This window comes from Oryx dammah, unplaced genomic scaffold (genome assembly GCF_014754425.2).
Source record: "Oryx dammah isolate SB20612 unplaced genomic scaffold, SCBI_Odam_1.1 HiC_scaffold_28, whole genome shotgun sequence".
Lineage (NCBI taxonomy): Eukaryota > Metazoa > Chordata > Mammalia > Artiodactyla > Bovidae > Oryx > Oryx dammah.
The window spans coordinates 12,154,375-12,167,307 of NW_024070212.1; the positions used below are offsets into that span (position 1 = coordinate 12,154,375).

Consider the following 12,933-nt stretch of genomic DNA (forward strand, 5'->3'; position numbering starts at 1 on the left):
GATAAGAGAATCTTTGGAGAAATCTGAATTCTTTCTCTGGTCCTAAGCCTCCTCTGTTCTGAAGTTGTCAAATAAAGGGGCATCATGTCTTGGGTATGACCCTGTCCACTCCCCTTGCTGATGAGTCAGCAAGTCTTTAGATCTGGGTCATCAGACTTTTGAGAGACGAGGTAAGGATGATGTGCTTGAGGATGGAAGTCACTAAGTAGTTACAGAACAAAGACACCATCTCATAATCACAGATGAGAGAAATATTGGAAATTTTGGTCACAAAACAGAACTGTGTGTCATTTTGTAGGCAGGTGATTGAAGTGGAATAGGGGAAAAGGAATAGAGAGAAAGGAGAAAGGAAGCAGGGCAGGAAAGGGATAGAAAAATAAAGTGATAAGGAGGGAAAAAGAGAAGGACAGAGAGAAAAAGGAGAGAGGAACGGCACAAGGAAAGGAAGGTGAGCTGTTGGGCAAATCCTCGGGGGAGTTAAACTTTAGGTATGTTTGGGATTTGCCACCTCGTACTGACGGATCTCTGCTGAATTCTCTCCCAGCTCCACTCTGCGAATCAACTGGTGAGTCTCACTTCCTTTTTCTTTTCTATGATCTGTGGGTTACCTGAACTAGTGCAAGAGGTCTGTGGATGATTGTCTTGTATCTGGTATACAGATGACAGCCGCTCCCTTGGGCCCAGGTTGCTTGTGTTTGCACCAGTCTCTGCATGTGACATGTACGTACTCAGCTGATAGAGCAGGTCTTCTTTAGACAGTCTTTTTTACTGGGACATCTCAGTTTAGGGAGGGTGATGCTGTTTGCACAAGGAAGTCAGGAAGTGCTGAAGACTGACATCACAAGAATCTCTGCTCTCTGCTGAAAGAGCTCCAAAGCCCCTGTGTATTCCCTAGTTGGGTGCACCACTAGAGGACTGAAGAAAATGCCAAAGTCATAGCACTACAGAGAACAACATTATAGCCAATGCTCGAGGCACATACAAATTGTAGACTGCTGCCTTCTTCCTATTTCCAGCCATCCTCTGCAGCCATAACTGTTATCTCAGTGCAATTTCTCCCTCAGACTCTGGTTTATGCAAGCTTATTTCATTACCTTGCTCCCAATTCAGTCTTACTTTTACCAGGCAAGGAGGGAAGGAAATTTCCCCGCAGAAGAAATCTTCCACTAAAGTATGAAGCTGAAGTTCCAATCCTTTGACCACCTGATGTGAACAGCTGATTCATTGGAAAAGACCCTGATGCTGGGAAAGATTGAAGGCAGAAGGAGAAGAGGGGTGACAGAGGATGAGATGGTTGGATGGCATCACCAAGTCAATGGATGTGAACTTGGGCAAATTCCAGCAGATGGTGAGGGACAGGGAAGCCTGGCATGCTGCAGCCCATGGGATACAAAGAGTTGGACTTGAGTTGGCGACTGAACAACAACAACAACAGGTTTAAAATAAGTTCTCCTGCTTCTCCAACACAGGCTTCATTTGCAATTAGGAAACGCAGGACTTCCTATGCCCAGAAATACTCAGTTACTCACCTGATGTTTGTCCAAGACTAACTCACACCTTGTGTTGATGCCATGATGCCTTGCGCCTGGCTCTACTTTTACTCCACAAGTGTGTGTGACTCACTGTAGTCTCAGAGGAAATTTAAAGCCACATCCAGGATAAAGAATCAAAGCTTTGGCCACCAGGAATTTGCCAGGTAGTCTCTATGACTGAGAACTTTCTGAAACAAACTGAACTGCAAGACTGACCTTTGGACCTGTGCAAACTGCCCTGTCAGTGTCTTACTCCATCTTTACCCCAGACACATTCAAGAGTGGGTTACAGTTGCCTTTTAAAATTCCCTTTCCTGCCCTTTCCTCTTCCCAAGACTGTGTTGCTCCTCAGTCCTCTGGGGACTACAATTTTCCAAGGAGAGAAAATGATTAAATGCACAGGGTATTCCATCCTTTCCAGTGAAAGTGAAAGTTGCTCAATCGTGACTGACTCTTTGTGACCCCATGGACTAGATAGTCCATGGAATTCTCCAGGTCAGAATACTGGAGAGGGTAGCCTATCCCTTCTCCAGTGGATCTTCCCAACCCGGGAATTGAACTGGGGTCTCCTGCTTTGCAGGCGAATTTTTTACCATCAGAGCTATCATGGTACCATGGTTGAACTGAATTGTTAAAAGTCCAAGAGTAAAGCATTCTGGTAGGAAGGCTTGGAGATTATAGACACTGGACCAGGAATCACCCCTCAGTGATCTAGAACACTTAGCATTTTTACCTGATAAGGAGACAAAGAGGCTTTTCTTAGGAATATTCTTAAAACTTCTCAAAGAACAGAGTCTCTGAAGGTTGGATAAACAAATGCCTATGATCAATTGCTATCAGGGCTTTGGATATTTCATGAATTGTTGCAACTTGGATAGATAAGGATGTAAGATGAAAGCAGAATACAACTTTATTCATCTTTAATTCATCCAGAAAAGAGCCCTTATGGCCAAAAAAAGGATACATGGCTTCCGTAGGGGTTTGTATAGAGGTCCCAGAGCAAGGGGTCTGGGCCACATGGATGTCTGGGTGCAGACTATTTCTTGGCAAGTGCATGCTTGTTCCTTCCATTAGGAATAGCAATAAAAGGGGCAGGAAAGACTAGTAAAGAAATCAAGTTCATCTGAGTATTTCCCAAACTGACTGATCTTCCATGTGTCATATTCTACCTCTGAAAGAGATAATGTGGGTCTGAGACATCAGGGAAAGGGGAACAGAAGAAAATGACAAGTACAGCTTATCACAAGGATAAATGAAATATATTTCCCTAAAACTTCGAGCTTCGCCTTCTCCAATGCCAACTCTAGTGACAGTCATCAGTATCCCTGCATTGTCTCCAAGAATGTTTTCAGTTCATGGATAGAAACTTCAAAGAGTAAGAGCCAGGTCAAAGGGAAGGGTTTGCCTTGTGGAAGGAAGTGACACTGTGTAGGGGCAGGATGTGAACAGCTGTGTGTGAGCAGTTGAAAGCCCATGGGCCATGTCCAGGTGGGGTGGTAATGTGAGAAGTGACCTGTGTGTCCAATGAGCTGGTTCTTTGAGTCTTGCTGAGAACACAAAGTGCCTCTGATCAGGATCTCTGAGCTCCATTGCCCTAGAATGTGTTTATTTCTTCCCTCTAGAACTGTTTCTGATAGTCAGCCCCTCTCGGCCCATAGAGGGGAACACAATGACCCTGACTTGTAAGACCCAGCCCCCTCCACAGAAGTTGGATGCCAAGCTCCAGTTCCGCTTCTACAAAGATGGTCGGGTCCTAGGGCTGGCCTGGGATAGCCTCCCTGAATTCCAGATTCCTGCCGTGCGGAAGGAAGACTCAGGGTCCTACTGGTGTCAAGCAAAGATAACACCTATCAAAGTCAAATTTAGCCACAGAGTCCAGATAGAAGTTCACAGTGAGTGCCAGTGGGGACCTCTGCTGGGGTGGGCTGAGATGGGCACAGACATGAGTCTGGTCTTCCCTGATTATTGTGTTCTGCTCCTGCATGCATGGATGCTGTTTGAGGCACATACCTAAACTTCTCTTTATCAGAGTCATTAAAAAAATTTTTTTTAGTTGATAATTTCTTGAACTATTGGCTATATTCCACAGCATGTAGTGCCTTAGCTCCCCAACAAAGGATTGAACTCATTCCCTCTGCACTGAAAGGCAGAGTCTTAACCACTGGACCCCCAGGGATGTCTCTTTAACTTTTTAAAATAACAGTTTTATTGAGATATAATTCACATAGTGCAAAATCCACCCAGTTGAAGTGCACAATTAATTTTTAGGACATTCACAGTTAGGCAGCCTTCACCACGATCAGCTTTAGACCATTTCCATCATCCCCTAAACAAATCCCTTATTCATTATCAGTCAGTCCCCATTTCCCCCTCTTTTCTCCCTAGCTCTATGCAGCCACCCATGTACTTTCTATCTCCATGGATTTTCCTATTCTGAACATGTCATATAAATGGAATCATATAACATGTTGTCCTTTGTCACTGGCTATTTTCACTTAGGCAATATTTTCAAGATTCTTTGATGTTTAGATATATCAACATTTCATTCCCTTTTATAGCTGAATAACATTTCATTGTATGAATATACTGCATTTTATTTATCAGTTTATCAGTTGATGGACATTTGGGCTATTTCCACTTTTGACTATTATGGATAATCTGCTGTAAACACTCATGCACAAATTTCTGTATAGGTATATGCTTTCCGTTCTTTTAGGTGTCGAACTAGGAGTGGAAGTGCTGAGTTATATGGTAACCAAACTGCCAGACTGACTTCCAAAATGGCTGAATCATTCACCCCACCAGAACTATATGAGAATATCAATTTTTCCACATCATAAGGGATATTTTAATAGATGACACCATAAATGTCAAAGTGAGACACCTGAAGTTATGGTATCTCTTAATTTACTGGCAATAAACTCAAATAACTTTCAACTTGTAAGACTTGATTGATTCAACCTAAAAGAATAGTATTTAAAATAGATGTTTAGAAAACATCTTAATATTTATTTTATCAGGGTTCTTTCCCCCCCAATTTCTTTATTTTTAAATAGAGTTTATTTTTTAGAGTGGTTTTAGGTTCACAGTAAAATTAAGTGGAAAGTACACAGATTTTCAATAAACCTCCCACCCTCACATATGCACAACCTTCAGTCTTCCCTTATTCCTGCTATTCCTGTTTAAGCAAACAAAAGAATGTTTAGAAAGACCTTATGTATTTCATCATTGTGCTGGAGGGTGTGGAGGAGAAAGCTGCATAATACATAGTTCCTGACTGTGGGAAGCTGACACTCGGCTGGCATCCGAAACAACTAGGTGGTCATGCTGTACAGGTTGACTATTGATAGAGACTGTAGAGAAGGGATAAATCTGACTGAGGTGGTAAGAGGAGGCTTTGAGGAAAAGGCTAAGCAGGAAGGGCTTATGGAAGAGAAGTTGAGGTCTGATTTTGGAAGATAAAAGGGAATTGAAGGTGTTTTGTGATTCTGAACCATGTTATCCCATATCAGGGTTGACAATTCTGACATCCTCTCCCACTCTCAAACAAAGAGGTATCCATGCTACCATAAGCAAATGTTAATACCTCCTGAAAGCTGAGCTTTCCCAAACTTGCTCAAAACTGAACACTGTGGACCTGGATCTCTACAGAAGCCACTGGATAGTTCATATGCCACAGGCCCTGTTCTAGTGCTTCCCACATGTTGTTTAATTAAGCCCTGCAACTGTAGGAGGTAGCTACCATTATCTTCTCCATTTTACAGGTAGAAAATTGAGTCTCAGAGAACTTAAGTAATTCAAACAAGCAAGCACACACAAGAAGAGTTGGAACAAACATTCCAAGCCAGGCACTTTGCTTTGTAACCTAGACTTTTAACCACTATACTACTGTGCCTTGAAAAATGCGAGTTTGCAAGATCAGGGTTCTGGTAATCACACCATTCTAGGCAGGGAGAAGACACTGCATCCTCCATAGGAATATTATGGTGTCTTTCTTACCCTGCCATCATCAACCCAACCAATGCCAATTCCAAATCGGCAGGACTTCTTACCTGTCCCTCATCCCACCTTTACATAAAATTTTGACTTGACCAGAGGCTTTTGCTTTCAGGCCTGTCACAAGTACCCTGTCCCTGAAACCTTCCTTACTCAGGGCCTTCCTGTGTCGTCTTGTATTCATGTAGGAGTCCCCATCGGTAAAGTGAGCTTGGAGATACAACCTCCAGGTGGACACCTGATGGAGGGACAGAAGCTGGTTCTTGTGTGTTTGGTCACTGGGGGCACAGGAGATATCATCTTCTTCTGGTTCAGAGGAGCCCGGGGTTTAAGTCTGAAAACGAAGACCCAGCATTCACTGATGGCAACGTTTGAGATCCCTGCAGTGAGAGAGAGTGACTCTGACCAGTATTACTGTGCAGCTGACAATGGCTATGGCCCCAGCCTCAGTGAGCTGGTGAGCATCACTGTCAGAAGTAAGTTCCCCTGCCCTTCAGCTAGGCCAGCATGTTCCTCTGGGGCACCCTGAGAAAGTTCACTGGGGTTGAGCCTCTGGGGGTAGGGCTTGGGAGTGTGTCATGATCAGAGACCCCCTGTGACAGTCGACTATCTCTCTCAGTTCCAGTGTCTCGCCCTGTCCTCACCTTCAGGGCTCCTGCTGCCCAGCTGGTGGTGGGGCACATCGTGGAACTTCACTGTGAAGCCCAGAGAGGCTCTCCCCCGATCCTGTACCAGTTTTATCATGACGATGTTGCCCTGTGGAACAGCTCAGTGCCCTTTGGAAGAGGAGTGTCCTTCAACCTCTCTCTGACTGCAAAAGATTCTGGAAACTACTACTGTGAGGCCAACAATGGCCAGGTGGCCCAGCGCAGTGAGGTGGTACCACTCAACATCACAGGTATAGCTTGAGTTGTGGAGCTGTCTTGGTCAGTGTTTCTTCTCAGCATCCTGGAAGAGTTTTGCTGACCCTACAATGTCTCTGGTGGGTATGCTACCAAAGATGAGGCTTTGCAGGTAGTCCTGTCCTGGGAGATGTATCCAAGGGGCCATGAGGACATCAAGGCTGGTTCCTCTCTTCTCCTCTCATCAATGTGACAAGCTGCAAGTCCCTAGGTGCATAAAATAAATCCCATCTGCCCCAGGAAGAGCAGGAATGGCCTCAATCCATGCTCAAAATATCTTCACCCCAAACCCAAGCCCTTCTCCTTGGCAGCTCATATACAGGTCTCTTCCTTTAGTGCCTATGGAAGACAAAAATGAAGTTCTTACTTCAGAAGTCATTGAGTTGCTGCTTGGCATCCTTGCTCCCACCACTTTGGCCCTATTATTTTGCTGCTGGCTCAAGAGAAAAATAGGTTAGTATTTATAGAGATTGGTATTTTGTTACTGTGACCTTTGTTTTCACTGAAGTAAGGCTAGGTTTGTGACATCTGTACTATTAAGGATGAATATATTCCATTAGCTACCTTGCCTACAGATCTGCTCAGAGGCTCTCCCCTCAACTTTCCAGCACACAGGTCAGTATCTATTAAAGTAGTGAAAGTTTTTAGTAAAACCCTTCAACCCCACATGTTATCAGTTGAGGTTAAGCTGATACCTTGAACTTCAGTGGTTTAATGTTTATACAAAAATGTAACTATTTAAAATAACCAGCGGCTGGAAGAGAAATACAATAAACAGTTCCAGTTATATTATCTCCCAGTTAAAGTCAATGCACTAATTCTTATTTGCTCTAGAGTACTGTCACGTGTTTTTTTTTTTTTTTTCTCCCTCACATGCTCACCCACGCATTCACACAGTCTGTTCATTGCTGTCTTTGTCACTTTTCAGTTTAAATCTCATTTTCTCCAAGAGGCTTCACCTGGCCACACAGCCTACAATTCTCTTCTAGGTGGCTCAGCTGGTAAAGAATCTGCTTGCAATTCAGGAGACCTGGATTCGATCTCTGGGTTGGGAAGATCCTCTGGAGGAGGGCATGGCAACCCACTCCAGTATTCTTGCCTGGAGAATCCCCATTGACAGAAGAGCCTGAAAGGCCACAGTCCGTGAGGTCACAAAGAGTCGTACACAGCTGAGTAGTAAATCATAGCACATGTTCTTAACCAGAGTACTGATAGCTTCACATTTCATTTCAACTGATAATTACATATTTATTTGCATGTTTAATCTCAGCTTTCCTGTTATTCATAGAGCCGGTTGGAGATGGGGCAAGAGAGGATGTGAGATTCTCACTTAAATCCCAAGATGTTCAGGCATATTTGGACACCTCACCCCAACTAGGCATTTTTTTATGATAGGGCTAGGTTGAAAAGTGAGTGTTAGTTGCTCGGTTGTATCCAACTCTTTGCAACCTCATGGACTGTAGCCCACCAGACTCCTCTGTCCATGGAATTCTCCAGGCAAGAATACTGGAGTGGGTAGTCATTCCCTTCTTCAGGAGATCTTCCCAATACAGGGATTGAACTTGGGTCTCTTGCATTGCAGAGAGATTCTTTACTATCTGAGCCACCAGAGGAGCACTTTCAGGATTAGATTGCATGGTTGTAAAGCCAAAACCAAAAAGTGTTATAGGTGTGGGTACAGAGGCTTGGGCTCAAGTCCAAAGTCGATATTAGCTGCCTTTGGGCAACTCATTTGACTATTCTGGACCTAAAGCTCTTCAACTGCAGTATGAAGGATCTGCCCAAATAATTGCCAGGGTGTACTCTGGGCACAAAAGAGCACCTTGCAATGGGCATGCTAGAATAAGACACAGTCCCTGCACAAGGACTGTATGAAAACACTGAGAGAGTTTCTCCACTGACATGTATGTTCATTTGTTTGACTTGCAGGAAGACGTACAGCCAAAGATGTAGTCAGGTGAGACCTCTGTTTGCTCTGTGTGCACTGATAAAATAGAGATACATCTATTAAAAAGTTTTTGAATTGTTCTCTCTTGTGAGCTTTTCTTCATGTTTTATCATACCTAAAACTGCCACTCCACAGCTCTTCCATTGGTAACTTCATTTGCTATTCCTCTTCTTTTATATGTTAACTAATTAATTTAAATCCTTTCATCATTCGTCCTAACTTATCTCTTTCACTAAATCTGCAGAATAAGAAAACTCTACTATATTGACCAGTTTCATACATTTATTCGATCAATTAACCAATATCTGAGAGTATGTAAATCATTTTTTTGAGTTCTAGAAATCATGAACACATGGAAAGATTTTGAGAGCTTTGAAGTATTTTAGAGTAGTTAAGATATACACACATTTCCAGAATACAGGCCAGAGAATAATAAACATACTGTAAAACCATTGATGACATTTCTTAGAAGATTAAAGGAGGAAGATATTTTTAAAAATTTATTTTTGATTTTATTCTATTGAAGTATAGTTGATTTGTGTTACTTTCAGGTGTATAGCACAATTATTCAGCTCTCTTAATATATTCTTTTTCAGATTATTTCCCCTTATACATTATTACAAAACACTGAGTATATTTCCCTGTGCTATACAGTAGGCCCTTGTTGATATAGAGGAGAAGATTTTTAAAATACTTTCATTGGGAAGTATCAGTATTTAGTAGATACATTTTTATAGCATGTTATTATTTTTGCCACTAAAAACCAGATTTTTTTCCCACATCAAAATAGCTGAAATTACTAATTTCATCTATTTGTAATTCTAATTACAAATCAGATTTACTGAAAATTTTCAGTAATACATGCATATGCAAGACCATTATCTTTTCCTTCCTCAAGCTGCTTGTTCTATGTAGCAACTGGTTTCCATCTGGAGTAAATAACTATTCTTTCATTCAGTATTTACTGAGAACCTATGATGCAAATAGCACTATTCTGGGTGTGGGCGATACCACAGAGAGCTGTTAGATAAGAACCTTACACTCCTGGAATATGTACTTTACAGATGCTCTGCAATTCTCTGCTCACTGCAAGCTCAGAGCTGTGGCTTGTACCAGAGAGCTGTGCTGATTGCTGATTTCACATCAATTAGCATTCTCTCAGGACATTTCCTCCTTCAGGCTTCTCTCCTTCACTGTTTTACTCATGGTCCCAGGTAGTTATGTCTGGAACATCTGGGATTCTATCCCAGATAGATAACGTATGTTTCTGTGTTTGCAGGAGCATTCCCAGCCCTGTACCCCAAGAATCCACCTACATCAACTCACAAGCCCCAGAGCAACCACATCTTGACTATGAAAATGGTGAGGCTTCCCAAATGACGTGGGCCAAAGTAGGCAGAGGGGGTTGGTGATATCTATGAACCAAACCTGACTCTGCTGTGTCCCTGCCACCTCTACAAATCAGTGACTCTTCTGTCCTCCTGGCTGTGATAGGTGGTAGGTACAGAGTGAATTAAATGTCAAGAAGAAGGGACTGTGTCGTATAATGATGCTTCCTTCTTTCTCTTTCAGTGAATATTGTAAGTGGGGATGAGGTTTATTCTTTGGTGTACTGTGTGCAACAGGAACAGCCATCAGCAGCAGGTGAGACATGAGAGAGTGAATTTGTCTCTGATTTTGCCTTTCCTGGAGCCAGGAGGATAATCAGTGACTGTGTATGGCAACATGGCAGCTGGCACTGCTGCTTCTATCCTTGGAGTTGAATATGAGCATTGCTATGCCTATCTGAAGATTGGCCTGTGGACTGGAAGCTGCCTTGAGTAGGTCCCAGTAATGATGCCAACTTGTGTATCTCACTCCCTGTCTGATGGCAACCTTGGAAATGGCACCAACTCTGTATTCTCTATAGCACCCCAAAACGGTTGGTTGCCTAGTTGTGGCTGTAGTCCCATCCTGTGCTGGATACACACAGAAATACTAAGAGGTATTGATGCCAGGAGGGCTTCCCTGGTGCTCAGTGGTAAAGAATCCACCCGCCAATGCGGGAGCTGCAGGTTCAACCCCTGGGTCAGGAAGATCCCCTGGAACAGAAAATGACCATCCACTCCAGTGTTCTTGCCTGGAAAATCCCATGCACAGAGGAGCCTGATGGGCTACAGTCCATAGGGTTACAACAGAATCAGACACAACTTAGCAATTAAACAGCAGCAACAAACGCTAGGAGGGACCATCTGGCCCTCACACTCACATTTGCCAATTTTCCTAGCCATATTTGTGATGGCAAAAAAGTAAGACGGAAAATATTAATGGATACAAGTTACAGGAAATAGGAGAGGAAGAAGTCTTTATTAACATTAATTTAAGGAAGGACTCTTAAATTTTCTCTTCACAGAAGAACCCCTGGGGACACATCCTGGGGATAAGGTGAGTTAGAATCCTTGTTCTTTCTTCCTTGTTCTTTCACTCCTCCTGGGGACTGGGTCTCAAACTTCTCAAACTATGGCCACTTGGGAAAAACAAAAGATCTCATCATCTATCTCCTATTTTATCTCCCCACACAATGGAGATAAAAATATCCAATTATAACAGTAAAGTGTCTTTTAACAAGATAATTCTAGAGGCTATCATATGCATATTTTAAGCAATGGATGTATGAAGGTTTGTAGCTAAACTGTAGTGCATGCTTAGTCTAAAAGTTCTATTGGTTTGAAAATCTTTATTCTGAAATACTGTTGAACCATGCATGCATCACTTTGTGCTGTAAGGCTAGACAAACAACACATCAAAAACTAAATTGATATTGAATAAAATGAAACTGAGTGATTTTTGTCATTGAAAAATTGGTAATTTCTAAACTTTGATCAATTCAAGACTTCACTAATAATACAAAATTGTTTTCAGAAAATTGTAGAAACTCCAACTTCGCATGTGTGCAAATAGAGGAGGTGCTTTGTAATTTTGTCTAGTGTGGTGTGGCAGCCAATTGTCTCAGAACAGAATTCAAGTCCTTGATAAACCCTAGCGACAGGCTAAATTTAGTTTATGAATACAAAATTCTGATGCCCTTAAAAAATTATAGCCTATGGAATGACCTAATAAAGGCCCATAAAAATGAAAGAAGGTTTTGCATAGGTAGTTCAGTTTACAGCTCATCAGGACCATGTCTGTGGCCTAACAATGGGACGCAAGCCCTTTGAAAGTGCCTAGGGCCACAGTCCCAGAAAGCTCTGTGTTCTGTCTTGACTGGTGCACCATGGTAGGATGTATCCATGCTGATCAGAAAGAGAACCTGTGGAAGATATGTTCTATTTGTTTTCCCTGCTCAAGTTCTATCCATGTTCTATCCTGCTCAAGTTCTACCTTTGCTTCTAGGACTCCTCAGCCATATATTCCAGGCTGAAGAAGGCAGATCTTACAGATATGGACTATGACGATGTTATGTAGAGTTACAGAAGATTTAGCTTTTGGAAAACCATCCATGACTTCAAACCTCAGAACTGTTATGTCCTTCAGAGATCCTGGGAGAATTAGCATTCCAGTACACCTCATCTGGGTGCTTTCCTCCATAAAACTATTTCTGCATTAACTGTGAAGTGCAGTTTGCTCAAGCTTTGAAGAGATCATCTAGAAGAACCACCTGAACTCAGGAGTGGGAAAAACTTTGTTATTAGAACTTGGTTCCTATCAGTTCTTTCAGGTACAGGTCAAACTCTGCTCTAAATTCTCTTTATAAGTGGAAACATGATGGGAAGAAAAGAACTTGAGATCTTGGAGGTAGTGAGACAGTGAAGCCTAGAGTGCATGAACCCAGGGTTAGTGATTTTGTGGGACTGCTCCATACAGAGAGCTGCATACATTTTTTTTTTGGCAAGTGCTTTCTCTGAGCAGACAGTACAGAGCTCTAGCCGTGTTTCTTACATTGATCATCCTGTTCCTCCATAAAATATGTGACTCAATGAATTTTGGAGTCACTATTACCAAACTAGAATTAAATCAAAGTTACATAAAATTCTGTTGTGGTTGCATTCAGTTTTAATGACATATTTTATATGCACAAGCTAATCTATATGCTGCCATATTTATAATGAGATATAATGTTTGTAAGTTTCACTACATCCATGGTTCTATATTTGTTGCAGCTTCTAGAAGTTTTAGGAATACGTTTTCTTCCTTAATTCACACATTTTGTGAAAATGTGATAATATGGTTTGAAGTCCATATTTTAATTTTAAAACAATCATAAGCTAACACATAAACTAAAACATTTAAAAAGTATACAATGTAAAAGTTAAAGTCTTCCCTATAAGTTAACACCACAAGTGGTACCCATTGTTAAAAGCTTAGCATTGTTAAGATCTTAACTCTGCAGATATTTTTCTATTTTTTGTAGAAACACTTCTACATACATGTGAATATATTTAGAAGTACATATATTTAATAAAATATCATGAAATATTTAAAGTCTGTACTATTTTAAAAGGCTGTGTAGTATCCTGTGATATGATAAATCATAACATATTTTTCTTTATTTTAGTAAAATATAAATAACATGAAA

The 12,933-nt window shown here is 41.6% G+C and overlaps 1 protein-coding gene across 1 annotated transcript; it reads left to right on the forward strand.

Moving 5' to 3' along the window:
• Positions 1 to 377: 377 nt before the first annotated feature.
• On the forward strand, positions 378 to 12,933 carry FCRL1 (Fc receptor like 1). The gene is made up of 10 exons (XM_040230198.1): positions 378 to 565; positions 3,155 to 3,424; positions 5,717 to 6,004; positions 6,148 to 6,426; positions 6,767 to 6,883; positions 8,360 to 8,387; positions 9,658 to 9,740; positions 9,951 to 10,022; positions 10,771 to 10,802; positions 11,751 to 12,933. Exons 2-10 carry the CDS (start codon positions 3,202 to 3,204, stop codon positions 11,820 to 11,822), a joined length of 1,194 nt encoding a protein of 397 aa, XP_040086132.1. The 5' UTR covers positions 378 to 565; positions 3,155 to 3,201; the 3' UTR covers positions 11,823 to 12,933.

Bases quoted from the DNA above. Each gene is read 5' to 3' on its own strand.
- FCRL1 (XM_040230198.1), top strand. From the start codon at position 3,202: ATGACCCTGACTTGTAAGACCCAGCCCCCTCCACAGAAGTTGGATGCC. The intron at 8,388-9,657 runs GTGAGACCTCTG...CTGTGTTTGCAG, and splicing joins ACAGCCAAAGATGTAGTCAG to GAGCATTCCCAGCCCTGTAC. The intron at 9,741-9,950 runs GTGAGGCTTCCC...TTTCTCTTTCAG, and splicing joins ACATCTTGACTATGAAAATG to TGAATATTGTAAGTGGGGAT.